General features: G+C 36.6%; 2 protein-coding genes across 2 annotated transcripts; one reads left to right on the forward strand and one right to left on the reverse strand.

Annotated features, from left to right (window-relative positions):
- The first annotated feature begins 1,233 nt into the window (after nt 1-1,233).
- LOC138429780 (olfactory receptor 7A5-like) lies at nt 1,234-2,213 on the forward strand. The gene has a single exon (XM_069571507.1). It carries the CDS (start codon nt 1,234-1,236, stop codon nt 2,170-2,172), a length of 939 nt encoding a protein of 312 aa, XP_069427608.1. The 3' UTR covers nt 2,173-2,213.
- Nucleotides 2,214-2,500: 287 nt separating this feature from the next.
- On the reverse strand, nt 2,501-18,783 carry SEPTIN14 (septin 14). Its single transcript, XM_069571506.1, has 8 exons — nt 18,669-18,783; nt 18,081-18,276; nt 14,386-14,572; nt 13,075-13,236; nt 8,904-9,000; nt 6,190-6,358; nt 4,713-4,845; nt 2,501-3,546 (listed from the first exon to the last, which is right to left on the reverse strand). The coding sequence occupies exons 1-8, from the start codon at nt 18,757-18,759 to the stop codon at nt 3,367-3,369; spliced, it is 1,215 nt and encodes a 404-aa protein (XP_069427607.1). The 5' UTR covers nt 18,760-18,783; the 3' UTR covers nt 2,501-3,366.
- Between the last annotated feature and the right edge of the window lie 3,624 nt (nt 18,784-22,407).

Raw genomic sequence — 22,407 nt, forward strand, 5'->3', positions numbered from 1 at the left:
TTTCAAAAGTATAGACTCTGGAACTGTAAGAAAATACACTGGTGTTGCTTTGTGTTAGCCACCTCAGTCATGTCTGACTCTTTGCGACCCCATGGACTGTAGCCCCCCAGGCTCCTCTGTCCATGGGATTTTCCAGGCAAGAATACTGGAGTGGGTTGCCATGCCCTCCTCCGGGGGCTCTTCCCAACTCACAGGTTGAACCCAGGTCTTTTGCTTTGCAGGCAGATTCTTTACTGATGAGCCACTGTTGCTTTAAGCAGCCAGTAAGCAGCAATTTGCCTACCTCGTAGCACTATGAGGATCAAATGAATTGACGAACAAGTTGGTTAGAACCATGGCTGCATTCTTAATAGCCATGAGTTTCATAAAAGTTTTCTTTAAAAAAAAAAAGATTTTTTTTTTTTTAAAATTTGGCTGTGCCAGGTCTTAGCTGCAGCATGTGGAATCTAGTTGCTTGACTAGGGATCAAACCTGGGCTTCCTGCACTGGGAGCACAGAGTTTTAGCCCCTGGTCCATCAGGGAAATCCCTAAGTTTTCTTATATAATTCTGCATTTCTAACAAGCTTTCCAGATGATGCTAATGCTGTGAGTACATGAGTGACAATGAAGAGCAAGGAGCTACATAATTCTATCTCAGAGAAATGGTAGAAATAACACTGGCTTTGAGGAATATAGCCGTTCGTTGAACGGCTAGTTTGCATGCTGAAGTGGGGACAGTGGCAGAAGGAGATTGGCTACATTTTTAATCCTCTGAACTTTTGGGCTATACTGACTCTGATCCATTAACAAAACATAGGAATGTATTTATATTATGTGTAAACTGTAATATTAACTGTATTTATATGATATGAGCGGAGAAGGCAATGGCACCCCACTCCAGTACTCTTGCCTGGAAAATCCCATGGACGGAGGAGCCTGGTAGGCTGCAGTCCATGGGGTCGCAGAGAGTCGGACACGACTGAGAGACTTCACTTTCACTTTTCACTTTCATGCATTGGAGAAGGAAATGGCAATCCACTCCAGTGTTCTTGCCTGGAGAATCCCAGGGACGGGGAAGCCTGGTGGGCTGCCATCTATGGGGTCGCACAGAGTCGGACATGACTGAAGCTACTTAGCAGCAGCAGCAGCAGCATATGATATGAGAAATATAATCAGTAGTAGTTCAATTGGTTGATAATGTTTATTTGTTTGTATTTTTTTATTGCCTCTTTCAAGACAGTCACACCTGCTATATGGAACAGGAAAATCACACACAGTTTTCAGGGTTTCTTCTCCTTGGACTGTCAGGTGAGGCAGAGTTGCAGCCTCTCCTCTTTTGGCTTTTCCTCTCCATGTACCTGATAACTATTGCTGGAAACCTGCTCATCATTCTGACCACCATCTATGACTCCCACCTCCACACACCCATGTACTTCTTCCTCTCCAATCTGTCTTTTTCAGACATCTGTTTCACCTCTACCACCATCCCAAAGATGCTGCTGAACCTCTACATCCAGAACAAAGACATCACCTATGAAGGCTGCCTCACTCAGCTGTATTTTTTCATCCTTTTTGCAGAACTGGACATTTTCCTCCTCTCTGCGATGGCCTATGACCGGTTCGTAGCCATCTGCCATCCACTGCGCTACACAATCAAGATGAACCCCCAGCTCTGTGGCTTGCTATTGCTGGCATCTTGGATATTGAGTGTCCTGGACTCTTTGCTACGCGTTTTGCTGGTGTTGCGGCTGTCCTTTTGTACTGACTTGGAGATCCCCCATTTCTTCTGTGAAATCAATCAGGTTATCCAACTTGCCTGTTCTGACAATCTTCTCAGTGTCATAGAGATGTATTTTGCCACTGTGCTCATGGGCATTATTCCCCTCTCTGGCATTGTTGTTTCTTATTCTCGGATTATCTCCTCCATACTGAGGATTACATCAGCAAGGGGGAAGTATAAGGCATTTTCCACCTGTGGGTCTCATCTTTCAGTCGTTTGCTTGTTTTATGGCACAGGTCTTGGGGTGTACCTCAGTTCTGCCACTACCCAAAATTCCAGAACCAGCGCAATAGCCTCTGTGATGTACACTGTGGTCACGCCAATGCTGAATCCATTTATTTACTCTCTGAGGAACAAGGACATAAAAGGGGCTCTGAAAAGTCTTGTCAGCACTCTCACTTTCAATGAGTGACAGGAGTGTTTACCTTGGGGCTGGAGAAGTTCCCATAAGCAGCCAAGAACAAGATGGGCATCCAAAAAGCCTGATATTTTTGCTGTCTTCAGATGTCTTTTTTTTTTTTTCCTTTTTCTTTACCCCATGTCCCTTAAATCAATGATACCACGTTTTATTTTCTAACATTGCTTTTTTTTTTAACATTGCTTTGATGTATTGATATTTCTTTCTTCATGGTTTCTCAACTTTTTCAATATTTCAGGTTTTCCCTTTCCAACCTAAATCACAATATCCTGATGCCCTGAAAAAAATGCTGCCTTTGAAATGAAAGCAGCAAAAAAAATTACAACAGAAAAATTTTTTATTCTTTCAGGAATATGAGAAAAATTTCGGAGTAGATATACACAGACCCTCAAGGGTAGTACTTTTGCTGAATAAGTCACGGTGAAGTTCAGCCACACAAACAGATGAACTGACATTGTAAATGCAGAAAATTCAGGATATATAGTCAGAAGGAAACTCTGGAAATGGTTTTAAAAATCTACTTTATTTTCTAAAACTTTGATAACTTTAGTTTTAAGTAAATGTTAGTATGTAAGGCATAATATTATCATCCAAATGTTACTCTTGGTTTCCCATTATTCTCTGACTCTCTTTCACTTCTCAAGTTTTATTCCAATATTAGTTTTACAAGGTCTAACATAAAAGTATAAGAGTTATAATCAGAAACAGCATTTTATTTAATAAAAACTATTAAGAAATTCTTATCAGTAGAATTTTATAAGGAATATGAGCATAAGTATTCACTTTTTGTAATACTGCATGCCAACAAATCCCCTACTTCTATTAGATATGAAATAATACATATACTTGGTCACCAGAGTCACAGGTAGGGCTATGGTAAGAGAATTTCCACAAATCAACACTTTTACACTGTGCTACATACATCTTTGATCTTCTTTCATTTTAGCAAATATTTATTGAGCACGAATTCTCGGCTACTCTAGTTCTAAACCCTGATGATAGAGCATCTAACAAGATGATCAAGGTATGTGTTCTCAAGGAGCTCACCTTCTAGGGAGAGGAAATACACAGCAAACAAATTTTAAAACTTAGCATAATTTCAATCAGAATTAAGTGCTATGAGGAAAATCTTACAGAAGGATGAGTGAGAGAGTGAAAAGGCTCTACCACACACAGAGTGGTAAAGGATTATTTCTTACGCTCTTTGTCCTTCTTTATACTGGTACACACCTGACTCTGCAAGGTTCCAGAGGAGGCCTTCATTTTATAAAATGCTAGGATTTCTTCTTCCAATTGTCTCCTCTCCTCTTCAAGTCTCGTTGTCTCCTCTTGTTGCATCTTCTTAAGATGTTCAAACTTGTCCTGTAGCTGTGAAACAAACCCACAGTTGTGACTTAAAGCACCCTATCGGGGCACATCCCCAGGAACATGTTTCTTTTCTTTCTGATTATCAAACCTACCCTAATCATTAGAATAGCACTTGATCTTAACAGTAGTCTCAGTAAGTATCTCTGCTGGAGTCATATCGCTCGTAAATACATTTTCAGACCCGAGGGCAAATGAGCATCTACATACAAGGGCAAGAAGAATGACTGGAAAGGCTGGGGATGTGAGACTGTGGTACTTATAAACAATAGCAAAATCACTGAGAAAACTTTTTACTTAAATATGCTATATGTATACATATACATACATACAATGGAACATTACCCATTTAAAAAAAAGAAAAAGAGAGAGAGACCTTGCCTTTTGAGACAACATGAAAGGACCTGGAGGGTATTATGCTAAGTAAAATAAGTCAGAGGTAGATAATAGATAAGAAAGAGAAGGATAAATACCATATGATTTCACTTATACAGAGAATCTAAAGAAAACAATTCAAATGAATAAACATAACGGAACAGAAACACACTCACAGATACAGAGAACAAACTGGTGGTTGCCAGAGGAGAGGGATGAATGAAATAGGTGAAGAAGATTAAAGGATACAAACTTCCAGTTATAAAATAATAAGTCATGGGGATGTAATGTATGGCATACAGAATATAGTGAGTAATATTGTAATAACTTTCTCTGCTGATAAATGGTGCATGCATGCATGCTAAGTCGCTTCAGTCGTGTCTGATTCTGTGTAACCCTCTGAACTATAGCCCGCCAGGCTCCTCTGTCCATGGGATTCTCCAGGCAAGAATATTGAGTGGGATGCCATGCCCTCCTCATCGACAGAGGTATTTAATATATAAAAATATTGACTCAATGTTGTATACCCAAAACTGATATAATATTGTAAGTCAATTTATACTTCAGTTTAAAAAAATTCAAAAAAGCTGATTGTCCAAATGCTCTAGGAAAAATAAGATTATAGGCAATCATTTTTTTAAAGGCTGCATCCAAAACTTACATGGTAAATAGCTACTTTTTGAAGAATAGAAAGTATCCTTTAACAAAATCATCTAAACTCTTGAGATGAAAACCCTCAATTTAATAGGACACCTAAACTTGAATATGGATTATATCAAACTAGCAGGACTTGCCTCTTTTTCAGCTTCTTTAAATGCTGTTTCTTTCTCCTTTACTCGCTGCATAAACTTCTGTTTCAGCTCTTCTTCTTCCTTCTGACATTGCTCCAAGAGCTCCTGCCTTTTGGCTTCATAGATCTCTTGAAAACTAAAAAGAGATGTGTGTGCTCTTATATTAAAATGTTAATATAAATAAACATATAAAAATATATATTGTATATTAATAATATGTAACATTGTATGGAAAAACCCAAATGAACTTTTTGGCCAACCCAATATAAACAACTCCTATAACTTGAAAACAAAATACCAAACAACCCAAATGAAATACAAGCAGAAGACCTAAATAAACATTTCTCCAAAAAAGATATACAGATAGCCATTAGGCACATGAAAAGATGCTCAGCATTTGGTGGCTCAGACGGTAAAGCGTCTGTCTACAATGTGGGAGACCTGGGTTCAATCCCTGGGTCAGGAAGATCCGCTGGAGAAAGAAATGGCAATTCACTCCAGTGCTATTGCCTGGAAAATCCCATGGACAGAGGAGCTTGATAGGTTAGTCCATGGGGTCACAAAGAGTCGAACATGACTGAGCAACTTCACTTTCACTTTCATTTCTAATTATTAGAGAAATGCAAATCAAAACTATAATGGGGTGCCACCTCACATCAGTCAGAAAGGCCATTATGAAAAAATCTACAAATAACAAATGCTGGAGAGGGTGTGAGCAAAAAAAAACAAAACTTCACTGCTGGTGGAAATGTAAAGTGGAAGAGCCACTATGGAAAACAGTATAGACACTCCCCCTAAAAACTGAAAATAGTGTTGCTATATGATCCAGCAATCCCATTCTTGGGCATATGCCAGAACAAAACTATAATTTAAAAAGATACCTGGACCCCTGTGCTCATAGCAGCACTATTCACAACAGCCAAGACACCGGAACAGATCTCTGAGTTCTACAGGAACCATGGCGCCTACCCAGGTGGAGGATGATAACTTCAGGCTGAGCACAAGCATATGGACCCCAGACTGGCTGTAACCAGAAGGCTGATGATTGAACACCATCTTGTTACCTCACCACCAACCAATAAGGGGAGAGTACACACCCTACAGTCCTCCCTCCCAAATTTTGCCTATAAAAAATTCTCTCTTTGGGATTAACATGGAGGGTTTCAGGACAAGTACATATTGTGTGTGCTTAATTGCTTAGTCATGTCCGTCCATGGGACTCTCCAGGCAAGAATAATGAAGTGGGTTGCCATGCCCTCCTCCAGGGACATGTACATATTGGAGGCATATAAATGAGCCCTTGCATTATGTTGCTCCTACTAACCCTCCATTGACATCTGAAGATAATGAAAAACCACAAGATTCAGTTGGCCCAGAACATGAGAAGCAGAGCTATTCTCATTCCAAAATAATCACATCTCACGGTTGTAGGGGATTTCCAAGTCACCTATCATCTTGTTCAAGAGAAATCTCCACTCACCTAACTGGCTGGTTATTTGGACCCATATCAGTAAATCCCATTACGTGAAGTCTGTTGCGCCTGTAACGTTCATAGTGCCAAGCGTGAGTCTGTTCTTTCAAGTCTTCCATATTTGTACAAAGAAGGATATCCCGGAGCTTAACAAAGTCACAGTGGTTTTCATTTTCCACTAGGCAGAAAAATAATAAAGCCACAAAGCTTATTATCAATCCTTATCACTCAATAAGTATTCTTGAATGAGCTTAGAGCATTCTGAATAATAGCTATAAATCTTTTAACCATGCAACTATGCTTACATGGTACATGTCAATTATAGGTATAGTTTACTTATAGACCAGGAAATTTGCTTTAAACTTATTAGCCAGAAACTAAATAGGAAACAGTGAAATAATATGTTACATTATATTAGCATATAGCATCAGTTCAGTTCAGTCGCTCAGTTGTGTCTGACTCTTTGGAACCCCATGGATTGCAGCATACCAGGCCTCTCTGTCCTTCACCATCTCCCGGAACTTGCTCAAACTCATGTCCATTGAATTGGTGATGCCATACAACCATCTCATCCTCTGTTGTCCCCTGTCCTCCTGCTTTCAATCTTTCCCAACATCAGGGTCTTTTCCAATGAGGAAAAGACTCTTCTCAATGAGTTGGCTCTTCTCATCACATAGCCAAAATATTGGAGCTTCAGCTTCAGCATTAGTCCTTCCAATGAATATTCAGGACTGATTTCCTTTAGAATTAACTGATTTGATCTCCTTGTAGTCCAAGGAACTCTTGAGAGTCCTCTCCAACACCACAATTTGAAAGCATCAATTCTTTGGCATTCAGTCTTCTTTATGGCCCAACTCTCACATCCATACATGACTAATGGAATGTATGGAGTGTATACATAGCTTTGACTATATGGACTTTTGTCAGCAAAGTGATATCTCTGCTTTTTAATATGCTGTCTAGGTTGGTCATAGCTCTTCTTCCAAGGAGCAAGAGTCTTTCAATTTTGTGGTTTTGAAACTTATGTAGCATGCTGCTGCTAAGTCATTTCAGTCGTGTCCGACTCTGTGCGACCCCACAGACAGCAGCCCACCAGGCTCCCCTGTCCCTGGGATTCTCCAGGCAAGAACACTGGAGTGGGTTGCCATTTCTTTCTCCAATACATGAAAGTGAAAAGTGAAAGTGAAGTTGCTCAGTCGTGTCCGACTCCTAGGGACCCCATGGACTGCAGCCCACCAGAATCCTCCGTCCATGGGATTTTCCAGGTAAGAGTACTGGAGTGGGTTGCCATTGCCTTCTCCTTATATAGCATACGTTTTTTTAAATAATTTAGTATTTTTCAAATGAACTGATGAACTGATGCTATATACTAATATAATGTAACATATTATTTCACTGTTTCCTATTTAGTCTCTGGTTAACAAACTTAAAGCAAATTTCCTGGTCTATAAATAAACTATAAATGATCTTCTTTTAAAGAAGATAATTTCACTAAACTAAGTAATTTAATTAAATTCTGCTAACTTAAAGGCCTTAACAATTGTACATGATGTAGTTATTAAATCATATTTGTATACCATATGTATGAGAATGAATTAGTCACTTTTCAAAATCACTCAATAAATCCACATGGCCCTCTCCTGTGCCTGTCATATCCAAAAGACTGATCACAATATTTTGGTTATTGGGTATGATATTGTAACCAAATATAATATTCATTAAAATATGTTGTCTTTATGTACACTTAATAAATTGAAAAATTTATAATACATTAATTGAAAATAACATTTGGAACATTATCTCTACAGATAAAGAGAATCCAGTCCTCAATAATTAGTATCACAAGTATATGAATCAGACAATAAATGACTGTTATGACAATATTCTAATTTATCATGATGCTATATAACTAATATAAATGTCTCCTACTGCTGCTAAGTCACTTCAGTCATATCCGACTCTGTGCAACCCCATAGACGGCAGCCCAGCAGGCTCCCCCGTCCCTGGGATTCTCCAGGCAAGAACACTGGAGTGGGTTGCCATTTCCTTCTCCAATGCATGAAAGTGAAAAGTGAAAGTGAAGTCTCTCAGTCATGTCTAACCCTCAGCGACCCCATGGACTGCAGCCTTCCAGGCTCCTCCGTCCATGAGATTTTCCAGGCAAGAGTACTGGAGTGGGATGCCATTGCCTTCTCTGAATATAAATGTCTAGGTATAATTTATCCAAAAATAAATTATATTACTTTATTTTTGAAATAGTTTACCATCCCTTTTACTAGTAACCACTTAAAAGTGCTTTATGAATTGGGTAGCAATGAACTTTTATAACATGTTTCAAGTACCAATATTTATGCTTCCATATTGTTCAAAGTTCTTTTGTTCAAAGAACTTTTCAGCATTCTGAATATGATGGTTTAGCACCACAGAGATAATCTGCATATGGCAGACTGAGGTAAATGAGAAGGTTCTGCTCAGTTTCTGAATTTAAAATCCCCATGAGAATAAATTATAGTCAAAATAATCACTATCTCAAATGAAACAGAATCTGTGCTCCTTATCAGTAACTGTTAATTTGCTGTTTAATGAGAGTTACCGATATTGATTCAAGTTAAAATATTTTGTGTTATATATTTATAGTTATATTTTACATAATTTTAAAATTATATGTATTTAAGCATAATCACTCCAGAGCAAGCCTTCTTATGGAGGTTTGTTATGCTTACCTTGTAAAATTCCCCAGGGGTACTGACGTCCTCTGACTGTCCTTTTTCCAACTTTCACTTCATCCGTACTTCCTACTACAGCAAAAGGTAAGAGGCTCTAGAAAGTAAAAATGAATTTCATCATATTTTCTTATACCAATATGACTTACTCTGCTACTCTTATTTCTGTTATGCAAATAACAGAGACAAGAATACATAATAAGTTTATTCAAACAAGTGATTTATCCTGCCTCAGATTTTATGACTTAGCATTAAATACGTGCAGATTAATTTCTGCAAGTATTTGTGTGAGTATTTCTATTTAACATAATATTAGAAGTCTAAGCCACAGCAGTCAGACAACAAAAATAAATAAAAGGTATCCAAGTTGGAAGGGAAAAAGTAAAACCGTCAGTATTTGCCAATGATATGATACTATATACAGAAAACTTTAAGTCTCTACCAAAAAAATCACTAAAAATGAAAAATGAATTCAATAAAGTTGAAGAATAAAGGTTAACACACAAATTTCTACATGTTGCTTTTCTATTTACTAATAACGAACTATCAAAAAGAGAAATCAAGAAAACAATCCATTTAAAATTGCATCAAAATGAATAAAATACCTAGAATTTGGCTTAAAAGACAAGATGAAAAACCAATATTCTGAAAAATATCAGACACTGATGAAGGATATGAAGATGACACAAATTAGTGAAAAAACATACCATGTTCATGGATTGGAAGAATTAATAAAGTTAAAATGTTCATACTATTCAGAGTAATCTACAGATTTAATGTAATCCCTATCAAAACACACATGACATTTTCCATAAAACTAATGGAATTGTTACATAATACAAAATAAAATTGTATGGTATTGCAAAAGAGCTCAGATAGCCAAAGCAATCTTGAGGAAAAAAGAATAAAACTGTAAGTATCACACTTTTAATTTCAGACTATACTATAAAACTACAGTATCAACATAGTATGGTACTAGCACAAAGAGACACACAGATCAGTGGAACAGAACAGAGAACCCAGAAATAAAATTACACACACATGGCCAATTAATCTACGACAACAGAGGGGAAAATATACGATGGGAAAAGACAGTCTCTCTTCAATAAGTGGTGCTGGGATAACTACATGATAACTACCCAGTTAATATGTAAAGGAATGAAGTTTGAATTTTTCTCATAAGATATACAAAGATAAATACAAATTGAGTTAAAGACCTAAATGTAAGACCAGAAACCATGAAACTCCTAAAAGAAAACTCTAGGCAGAACACTGACATAAGTGGTCACAATAGTTTTTAGATCTTTCTTCTCAGGCAAAAGATACAAAAGCAAAACTAAACAAATGGGACCTAATTTAACTCAAAACCTTTCGCATAGTAAAAGAAACTGTCAAAAAATGAAAAGTCAACCTACGGAATGGAAGAAAATATTTGGAAATGACATGTCTAATTAGGAGTTACTACCTAAAATATATGAACAGCTCATACAACTCAATATCAAAGCAAACAACCCATTTTTTTTAAAAAGGGCAGGTCTTCCCTGGTGGTCCAGTGGTAAAGAATCTTCCCGCCAATGCAAGGGATAGGGTTGACTCCTGGTCAAGGAAGACTCCACATGCCACGGAGCAACAAAGCCCCTTGTGCCACAACTACTGAAGCACCTCGAGCTCATGTGCTGCAACATGAAGATCCAGCACAGCCAACAGAGAAATATATAAATAATTTTTTAAAAAATTATAATGCAGCTTTTCAGGAAAGGCTACTGTTTTGCGCTTTGGCACTAGCATTTCATTTGGGATTTCAAATAACTTGATTTGAGGAGAGAAGAGCCTCACCTGACTTCTTTGAGATTAACACAATGCTTTGGGGTCCTTTGTTTGGCAGGGAGATTAGTAAAATGAGTAATGCATTATTTAGAAGATAAGCCTAGGCAATTATGAGATGTATATGCACAATATTTAACCCAGGAATTGCACCTTAAAAACAAGCAGAGAAATAGTGTTCTGTTGCCCAAGTGCCTTTCGAAATGTATAGGGAATTCCAGAGACACTTGGGTGCAGGCAGGTCTGGGGACAGTATAACAGTGACCTAGAAGACCCAAGAGACCTGTTCAGGTTTCCTATCAGGTGAAAACTTGATGTAATGACACTAATATTGGCTTCTTTACCATTCTCAAGTAAAAGTAGAAAGCAGCTGCCCATAACAATCTACATGTCTTAATAAAGAAATCCATGTCAGTACTCACAAACTATAATAAAGATGACTATACACACACACAAAAAACACCACAGTGCAATAGCAACTCATATCCATTAAGATAAGCTATCATTTAAAAAAGAATAGAAAATAACAAGTGTTGGTATGAATGTGGATAAACTGGAAACCTTGTGCACTTTTTGTGGGAATGCAAAAATAAGTGAAGCCACTATGGAAAAAAGTATGGCGGTTCCTCAAGAAATTAAACCTACAATTATCATACAAGCCAGCAACTCCACTTCTTGGCACAGACAAGAATTGGCCCAAGGGAATTGAAAGCAGAGACTCAAAGAAATATTTTTACAGGTAGGAAAGGACAAATATTATATTGACAAATATTATATAAGGACAAATATTATATTATAATTCTATCTACTAGAAGTACTTTGAGTAGTCAAATTCATAAAGTTGATGGAAGGAATGACAGAGAATTATTATTTATTGCAGAGCCTCAGTTTTTCAAGATGAAGAAAGTTCTGTGGATATAGTTGGTGGCGATGATAGCAACTATACTATGAACAGATAATGCCACTCAACTGTGAACTTCGAAAAGATTTAGGTTGGGGACTTCCCTGGCATTCCAGTGGTTAAGACTTTGCCTTCGAAAGCAGGGGTTGCAAGTTTGACCCCAGGTCATGGAGCTAAGATCCCACATGCCTCACAGCCCAAAAAAACCAAAACATAAAACAGAACCCTAACAAATTCAGTAATGACTTCATAAAACCATAACAAATTCAGTAAAGACTTTTTAAATGGTCCACATTAAAAACATTAAAACATTTTTTAATTAAAAAAAATTAAAAGTTTAAGTTGGTAAACTTCATTCAATGTATATTTTACCACAATTTTAAAACCTCTAAGAAGGAAACATAAGAAAATCTTTATTACCTTGGATTTGACAAAACAGTCTTAGATATGACATCAACAGCACAAGTAACAACTAAAATAAATAAATCAGACTTCATCAATATTTTTTAAAAGCTCATGTTTCAAAGGACACCAGAAATAAAACGAAAGAATGACTAATAGATTAGGGGGAAATAATTGCAAATCATATATCTCATAAGCAACTGGTATCTAGAATACATAAAGAGCTCTAACAACTCAATTTAAAAAAAAAGAGCTCATTTAAAAATGCACAAAGGATCTGAGTAAATTTTTCCCCTGAGAAGACATACTAATAGCCAATTAAAGCATGAAAAGACCAAATACTATATAATTCCACTCATATGATATCCAGAACAGAAGGATCTGAAGAGAAAGATGTTGATTAGTGGTTTCCTAGGGCTGGTGGAGAGGAAGGCTGACAGGCAGTAGGGGAGAAAAGCTAAAGAGTATGGGGCTTCTTTTTGAGATAATATTTCTATTTCTATTATATAATGAAAATGTTCTCAGTTTGGTTGTGGAGGTGGTTGCACACATTGTGAACAGACTAAAAATCATTAAATTGTATACTTTCATGGGTGAGTCATATGGTATGTGAACTATATCTTTCTAAAAGGATTTTTTAAAGAATAAAATGCTTCTTAAAATAATTGATTCTCAGCAAGTATTTTTCAAAATCAAGAAAAAGAACCACTTTCCCACACTGGATTTTGGGGAAATATACCTTATTTATAGTCTCTTTGCCAGATAAAAGTGACAGTATATCACTAACATTGTTGTTCAGCTGCTAAGTCATGTCCGACTCTTTCCCTTCACTATCTCCCGGAGTTTGCTCAAATTCATGTCTACTGAGTCAGTGATGCCATCCAATCATCTCATCCTCTGTTGCCCCCTTCTCCTCTTGCCCTCAATCTTTCCCACCATCAGGGTGTTTTCCAATTTCTTCTGTATTGCTAATAAGGTTACTTATAAATTATATTTTCATTCCCCCCGTCAAATAGAATTGAGATTCAATAGTTAGAGGCTTACATTCATCGAGGAGTTCATGTGAGTGCTAGTTTCATCATCTGTTTGGAACTGATATATCTGGATGTCATTACTAATCAATTCATTCATTATCTTACACTTAAATGTCTGTAAATCACTTTTAGAAATTGCATCTGCTTTGGCAATCACTGGTATAATGTTCACCTATTAAGAAAGAAAAAAAGAAAAACTCACCATTGAGAATTAATTATTAAATGTTATTTTTACAGTGAAAACCTCACAATATCTGACAACACGTTTTTGTAACCAAATAACCCCTAGCTTCATGACTTCTTCATAAAATTGCTTTCCAAAATCATCAGTATTTTTGAAGATTAAACTTTAATCAGAAATCAGGTTTAGAAGGATCAGTTTTTTCTCTTCTCAAATTTTCTTACACTTCCAATGCATCTGGGTTTGGTAAAATGTAAGTAGCAAAATGAAGTATGATCAATTTAATTTCTTATTCAATTGAGTATTAAATGTCAGAAGAGACTTTTCATCAACATTGTAGAACAGATCAACTTTTTCCTTCTACTTATCATTCATTTGCATCATCTAAGGCCATTAAAATAGCATTAACCCAGTTCCACCAGTGTCCTCATAAAAATGGGAAACTTGGACACACAGAGACATCACATGTGTGTACAAACAAAAGATCATGTGAGATGACAGTGAGAAAGTGGCCATCTACTTCCTGAACTGAGAGGTTTCAGAAAAAAAAAAACTTGGTGACACTTTCTGGAACTGTAAGAAAATAAATGTCTATTGTTTAAACCACGTTCTATTGTTAAATCACTAAGTGACATTTTGTAATGGTATCTGTAGAAAACTAACACAAATGCTTTAAAGATTAACAGAAAAAATGATATATATGTGAAGTCACTCAGTTGTGTCTGACTCTTTGTGACCCCATGGACTGTAGCCTCCTAGGCTCCTCCATCCACAGAATTTTCCAGGTAAGGATACTAGAGTGGGTTGTCATTTCCTGCTCCAGGGGATCTTCCCAACCCAGGAATCAAAGCTGGTCTTCCGCACTGAAGGCAGACTCTTTACCATCTGAGCCACTGGGGAAGTCAAGTTCTTGTGTGCAAATGCTTTCAAGATCTGCACTGTTTCTTAGGTTCAGTAGTTGTGGCACATGGGCTTAGTTACCCCATGGCATATGGGATCTTCCCGGACTAGAAATCAAATCCATGTCCTCTGCACCCACAGATGGATTCTTAACTACTGGACCACTAGGGAAGTTCAAGATTTGTATTGTTTCAAAATAAGTATCAAATCTTGATAGGCTGATGGATTTACCAAACGCACCTTGCTGTCAATGTTCTTCATGGTTAATATATCAAGAGACTTCAGAGAATGTCCTGTAGGTGAAATGAAGTAAAGGCACACATGGACGCGGGAATCATGGTAGTCACCTAAGGAACGTTTAATTTTCAATTCTTCTTGAAGATAGGACTCAAACTGAGCATCTAGGTAGTCAACAATTGGCTGGTAGCTGGGAAAAAAAAAGATTATTCAAACATTTAACATAACAGATTAATATCATCTGACATCTGTGATTTTATCATTTACTATATAGTGAATATGTGCACTCACTAGCTTGCCACAGCAATTAAAATATTCATAACATGTCCTTACAAAGATAACAATTATAAACCAATAAGAAGGCCCATTATTGGACTTGACTGGTGGTACAGTGGTGAAGAATCTGCTTACCAATGCGGGAGACAGGGGTTAGATTCCTGATCAAGGGAGATTCCACATGCTGAGGGTCAGCTAACCTTGTGCACTGGTGAGCCCACACTCTAGGGCCAGGGTTCTGCAACTATTGAGTCCGAGTGTTGTGACTACTGAGCCCACATGCCTAGAGCCCATGCTCTACCACAAGAGAAGCCACCACCACAAGAAGCCTGTGACCCACAAGGAAGAGTAACCCCCACTTGTCACAACTAGTGAAAGCCCATGAGCAGCAAGGAAGATACTGCACAGTCAAAAATGAATAATTTTTGTAAGGACCCACTATTTACAGAAAAGGCAAAATGCTCTCTCAATTCAATGAAGCCCCAATTAGAATCCAAGTGTTTTGTATGTATACATATATATAAGTGCAAAGAACCAAGAATGCTCAAGACATACTGGGAAAAAAAATGAAGAAGATATATTCTTCCTATATTAGGACTTACTGTGAAGCTAAACTAATTACTACAGCATGGTATCAGCACAAAGATAAACTGACTAAACCACAAGATAATTTTTGGATGTGATACAACTGTTCAAGGTCCCAGCTGAGGTGGTGGGTATACAGCTCAATGCATTCTTAAGTGTAAGTCAGACACTATAAAACTCTCAGAGGAAAACATAGGCAGAACACTCTTTGACAGAAATTGCAGCAAGATCTTTTTAGACCCACCAACTAAAGTAATGAAAATAAACAAAGAGGACCTAATTAAACTTAAAAACTTTTGCACAGCGAAGGAAACCATAAACAAGACGAAAAAATAGAACTCTCAGAATGGGAGAAAATATTTGCAAATGAAGCATCTGACAAGGGGTCAATCTCCAAAACATGCAAACAGCTCATGTAACTCAATATCAAAACAACAAACAACCCAATCAAAAAATGGCTAGAAGAACTAAGTAAACATTTCTCCAAAGAATACATACAGATGATCAAAAACACATGAAAAGATGCTCAGCATCACTAATTATTAGAGAAATGCAAATCAATGAGGTATCACCTTACACCGGTCAGAAAGGCCATCATTTAAAAATCTACAAGCAATGAATTCTGGATAGGGTGTGGAGAAAAGGGAATCCCCTTATACTGTTGGAGGGAATGTAAATTGATACAGCCAGTATGGAGAATAGTATGGAGGTTGCTTTAAAAATCTAAAAATAGAACTACCATATGACCCAACAATCCCACTCCTGGGCATATACCCAGAGAAAACCATAATTCCAAAAGATACACGCACCCCAGTGTTCACTGCAGCACTATATACAATAGTCAAGACATGGAAGCCACCTAAATGTTCATCAACAGAGGAATGGGTAAAGATGTGCCATATATATATATAATGGAACATTACTCAGCCATAAAAAGAAACAAATTGTGCCAATTGCAGAGGAGTGGATGGACCTAGAGACTGTCATACAGTGAAGTAAGTCAGAAAGAGAAAAACAAATATTGTGTATTAACACATATATTTGGAATCTAGAAAAATGGTACAGATGAATTTATTTGCAAATCAGAAATAGAGACACAGACGTAGAGAACAAATATATGGACACCAAGGGGGGAAATGGAGGGGTGGGATGAACTGGGAGATTGAGATGGACATATATACAGTGCTATGTATAAAATGGATAACTAATGAGAATCTACTGTCTAGCACAGGGAACCCTCTTCAGTGCTCTGCGGTGACCTAAATAGGAAGGAACTCCAGAAAAGAGGGGGTGTATATACGCGTTGGAGTAGGAAATGGCAATCCACTCCAGTATTCTTGCCTGGAAAATTCCATGAACAGAGGAACCTGGTGGGCTGCAGTCCATGGGTCGGAAAGAGTCAGACATGACTGAGCAAATGAGCACACAGCACATGGATGTGTGTGGCTGATTCACTTTGCTGCACAATAGACACAAAGGCATCGTTGTAAAACAGCTACACTGCAATAAAATTTCTTTTTAAAAAGTCAAGGACAAAAAGTAAATTTTGCCAGCAGCAACAGAAAAGCAACTCATCACATATAAGGGAGCCCCCATAAGACAATGAGCCAATTTCTCAGCATAAAATTGGCAGGCTAGAAAAGAACGGGATAATATAGTCAAAGTGATAAAAAAAAAAAAAACCTACCAACTGCCTTTTAGAAATGAAAGAAAAAAAAAATGCTTCCCAGACAAATCAATACTGAGGAAGTTCATCACCACTAAATTTGCCTTAAAAGAAATGCCACTAGATCTACCTGAAAAGAAACGCTAAGGGGAGTTATTCAGGTTGAAGCAAGTGGACTCGTTATAGTAACACAAAAGCACACAGGAGTATAAAACTCAATGGTAGAGGTCAATAAAGGTAAATACAGACAAACAGGGAATATTGTAACACTATAATGAAAAAGGTATGTTAATCACTTTTACCTGTAACATCGAAGTAAAAAGAAAAAAGTATAAATAAAATCTTTTAATGGATGAATAACATAATAATATGAAGTTTGATATCGAAAGTGAAGAACACGTAAAACTGTAAAATTGTGCAAGTGATTGAAGTTGTTATAAGCTTAAATAAACTGTTATAAAATGCTTTATATAAACCTCATGATAACCACAAAGAAAGTGCCTATAAAAGATACATAAAAGAAAAAGAGAAAGGAAGAAAACACATCACTACAAAAATCAACAAAATACAAAGAAACTAAAAAGAGGAAATGAGCAACAAGGGAACTACAAGATAGAAAACATATGGCAAAATAATAATAGTAAGTCATTCCTTATGAATAATTACTCATATGTATTACTATATACTATAGAGTATATACTATATATAATTATTTGAAAAGAATGAAAAGTGAAAGTCGCATCTGACTCTTTGAGACCCTGAATTCTCCAGGCCGGAATACTGATGTGAGTTGCCTTTCCCTTCTCCAGGGGATCTTCCCAACCCAGGAATCAAACCGAGGTCTCCTGTATTATAGGCAGATTTTTTAACAGCTGAGCTACCAGGGAAGCCCATTTGAAAGGAGTAAACTCCCCAATCAAAAGACAAAGAGTGGCTGAATGGATTTAAAAAAAAAAAAAATCCAACTACATGCCATCTATAATAAACCCACTTCATTATTTTTTAATTGAAGTATAGTTGATTTATAGTGTTGTTCTAATTTCCACTATACAGCAAAGTGATTCAATTTTACATATATTCTAGAAGAATATTACTTTTTAATATATGGAGAAAAAAAGCAAATTCCTTGAAATAACAATAACTTTTAAAATTAAAATAAGAAAACACCCACCTGGCTTCCTTGTTTATTTGATCACCATAGCCCACTGTTTTCACAACAGTTAATTTCAACTGAACATTGTTTTCCTGGAGTTCATATGTCTGAATTTTAAGTCCAACACTTGAGTAAAAATGTGAAGATTTTTTGTCTTTCAAATTAGTATTGAACAGTGTGTCAATCAAAGTTGATTTTCCAATTCCAGTTTCCCCTGTATGGAAACAGATACATCATAGGGGCAAAAGATATCTGTGAAGTGACACCCTGTCCCCTCCCTAGAATGGTCCCCTCCCTAGAATGGTCCCCTCCCTAGAATGGTCCCAAATACTTCAAAGACTAGAATATCCTTGAAATATATATGACACTTCTGACTCCATCCATCATTAACATAATATGGAAAGATAAAATACACAAAGGTATATCAGATTTTGAAGAGCACTGAAACACTTAGAGAAAAAATGTCGAACTAACACTGCTAAGAAAATGCAAACCAATACAAACACAAAGACATAGTCTTAAAGAAACAGCACCAGTGTTATGCCGCTTAAAATAATTTGAAATGAACAATTAAGAAATAATTCATGGGAGGGGTTTGGCACTTACCCACACAAAGAATATTAAAAACGAATCCTTGCTGAACAGATCTGTCCACCAGCTGATGAGCCAAACAATCGAAACCAAAATGGCCATGCATATTTAAGCAACGTATATTATCTTCTTTTTGCTTAAAGAAAAAAACAATATCTTGATTAGATAGAAGATATCACTTGACAATGACTATATTAATATGTCAAAGAAATGGAAATGATTATTTGAGAAATGATATCATTTCATATGATCATTCAAATGATTAAATATCTTTTGATTATCATACTTCAGACAAAATGCAAATGAAGTAAATTTATAAGAAGAGAGATCACAACCAGAAATATAGATTTTTGTCATTATTTTTATAAATAATGACTATCTCTGTTCACACACAAATAGACTATGTTTCTAAGTTTAAAAGTAGGAAATTAAAGACATACCACAAGAAAGCCCAGTATGTTACTCTACAATAATAAATTATTTTTGTGGAAAAAAGAAAACAACATTGTTTCATTCTATTTCAGTTTGGTAATATATTCAGGAGATCCAGTGTATGTTAATACATGCAAGGAAATCAAACTTTATTTGAATTTTTAAAAAAGTAACTAAAAACTTTGACTTCATATTTGTGATATGCCTCTGAGAACTTGTGTTGTATCAAGTTGTTAAAGGAATCCACAAACCTAGAAACTCAGAAATCCATTAATAATGTATTTATTATACTTTATTATACATAAATTTACCAACTGATTATTTTTAAAAGTGGAAAATAATTCAAAGAAGGCTTATTAATCTATACTAGTCTCAGCCCTGGAAATCTCTCTCCCAAACAACTAGAAATTTTCACAAATGCTTTATGCAGAAAAGTGTTTGCTATAGCTCTCTAACATCTAAATATATGACTCCTTGTAATAGAATATCCAAGTAAATGATAATATATTTATTCACATACACACTGGGGCATTCTTCAGTCATTACAGATATTTATAAAAATGCTTTAATAAATTGAAAAATACATGAAACTCTTTAAAGAGTAAAATATAAAATTGTGTGTACATGCCTAACTTTTGGTGATAGCAGAGTAACTTAACAGCATTTTAGCTTTCCTTGCATTAACAACGAGAACAACCGTTTGAAGGCACTGGAACAGAAAGAAAAGGAGGCAGAAACAAGAATAAATCAAATTGTGGAAACAAGTTAGAATAATAGGTGAAACTAGATTTATCCACGTACTCCCATGAAGCAACTCCCCAGTAAATGAGAAACTTGAAACATAGCGCTCAAGCAGAGAGCAACAATTTTGAGCTGGGAAATCTCAGGTTAGAATTTGGGGCTGCCAAAATACCAGGATACAGAGAAAGAAATCTTGGAAGAGCAAGCCACAGCATGGGGAGACCCAAATTTGCAGACTTTAGAACACTTGGCTGAGTCTCACTCCATATGTGCAGGTGTGACTGTAAAGAGCCCAGTAGAAACTGAGAGAGGAAGTGGTATTCTAAAAACGCTGAGCTGGTATCTTAGCAGTGGTACTGGGAAGACACAAGGGGACAGAGTTTGGAGTTTAAGCTTCTTTCCAGTTAGACAAGTTTGATCAACACTTTAGATAAACACTTTGAATTTTTAATTTAAATTTGTAAAAGGACTTGCTATAGGATCAAGGATTATGTTCTAAGTTAAACAGTTACTCCCAAGTTGAAGGGTACAGCGAAGGTAAATCCACCTTTACAAAGAATACTGTGACTCAACAGGGTCCAAATGACTTGCTAGTAATCTAACTGCTAAAACAAATTCACTACTCTTTAGAGAAATATAATAATAGAATTTAGACTTTCTACAATGTATAATCAAAATTACTAGATATGAAGAAGCAGAAAAGAATCTCTCACAGCCAAGGACAAACACAATCAATAGAAACACCCACACAATGAGGAATTGGCAGATAAACACTAAAAACTATGATGAACATGTTTAAGAATCTACAGAAAAAGATGGATATAACGGATTAAGTGATGGGCTATTTTATTTTATTTTTGGCCACATCACTTGGCATGTGGGATCTCGTTTCCTGACCAGGGATTGGACCCATACCCCTTGCATTGGAAGTGTGGATTCTTAACTACTGGACCACCAGGGAATTCCCAATAGGTAATTTTGGATACACAAAAGATGATGATACACAAAAGTTGTTAGCTGAATTCAATTCAGCTCAGTTCAGTTGTTCAGCCATGCCCGACTCTTTGTGACCCCATGGACTGCAGCATACTAGGCTTTCCCTGTCCAAAACTAATTCCTGGAGCCTACTCAAACTCATGTTAATTGCATCAGTGATGCCATCCAACCATCTCATCCTCTAGTGTCCCCTTCTCCTCCTGCTTTCAATCTTTCCCAACACCAGGGTCTTTTCCAATGAATCAGTTCTTCACATCAGTAACCAAAATATTGGAGTTTCAGCTTCAGCATCAGTCCTTTCAATGAATATTTAGGACTGATTTTCTTTAGGATGGACTGGTTGGATCTCCTTGCAGTCTAAGGGACTCTCAAGAGTCTTCTCCAACACCACAGTTCAAAAGTAACAATACTTTAGCACTCAGCTTTAGTTGAATTGCTGCTGCTAAGTCACTTCAGTCGTGTCCGACTCTGTGCAACCCCATAGACTGCAGCCCACCAGGCTCCCCCGTCCCTGGGATTCTCCAGGCAAGAACACTGGAGTGGGTTGCCATTTCCTTCTCCAATGCATTAAAGTGAAAAGTGAAAGTGAAGTCGCTCAGTCGTGTTCAACTCTTAGCAACCCCATGGACTGCAGCCTACCAGGCTCCTCCGTCCATGGGATCCTAAATGAACAATGAAGGGTATGGATAGGACTCAGTCCTAATCAACCAAGGACTAATTAATAAAAATTCCATAGGGATTTTCATATTTAAAGAGAGCATATTGAGCAATACTAAACTGAAAATACAATCAAATAAGAAAAAATTTTAATTTGTTACTATTTGTGCTCTTAGTGGGGTTTAATATATGTGGCAAATTCTGAGTTCTCTATTCAAAGAGAACATTCTGACCCATAAAATCTGAAGGTGATATGAAACAATAACAAATTTGGATGCTCTACTGTCCTCTCTGTCCTAGACTCCCTTGTGATAGGGTTCACTCATTTTTAAAAACTGCAACTCAGGGAGGTACCAGATCAAAATGTCCATAGAACAAAATACAGCCCATTTTCTTATCAGGAAAAGACAGAAACCTTGGCCTTATTAGCACTGAGGTTTTACTCACAGAACAAATAGAACACGCAAAGTTCTGAATCATCATAATTACTTAACAAAATGTCTTCTGTTAGGCTGAAAGTTCTTTTTTATAATATGTATTTTTATAAAATTCTGATATAATTTATATAGAAAACGTCAGTACTTCAGGTTCTACTAATTGGGCATTTATGATCATGTAAATCTCTTTCCTGATTTCACCTTTGCATCATCCACAGTAAAGCAAATTAAGAAGGTATATAAGGTATACATAAAGCAAGTATATGAAAATATAAGGTTTAACCTACCATGAAAAGGATTATTTCATATGCATTCAAGTGAAACTGAAATGCTAACCATACATTATTTTAATCTCTCATGATAGCAAGGACATATAGACTACATCTAGAAAATGGGATACCGCATGCAAAGTCTATAAATTACAAAGGACTCTACAAGCTCTGAGAAGCCCTGATGTTTACCCTGTAATCAATGAGCTTTTTCCCCAGTCA

This window comes from Ovis canadensis, chromosome 24, assembly GCF_042477335.2.
Source record: "Ovis canadensis isolate MfBH-ARS-UI-01 breed Bighorn chromosome 24, ARS-UI_OviCan_v2, whole genome shotgun sequence".
NCBI classification, from domain to species: Eukaryota; Metazoa; Chordata; class Mammalia; order Artiodactyla; family Bovidae; genus Ovis; species Ovis canadensis.

Excerpts from the sequence above, each read along its gene's own strand:
- LOC138429780 (XM_069571507.1), top strand. The coding sequence starts at position 1,234 with ATGGAACAGGAAAATCACACACAGTTTTCAGGGTTTCTTCTCCTTGGA.
- SEPTIN14 (XM_069571506.1), bottom strand. The coding sequence starts at position 18,759 with ATGCATGGCCATTTTGGTTTCGATTGTTTGGCTCATCAGCTGGTGGAC. Across the intron at positions 18,277-18,668 it reads TTTTAATATTCTTTGTGTGG|GGGAAACTGGAATTGGAAAA; the intron begins GTAAGTGCCAAA and ends GTTTCCATACAG. Across the intron at positions 3,547-4,712 it reads TTAAAGAAGCTGAAAAAGAG|CTACAGGACAAGTTTGAACA; the intron begins GCAAGTCCTGCT and ends TTTGTTTCACAG.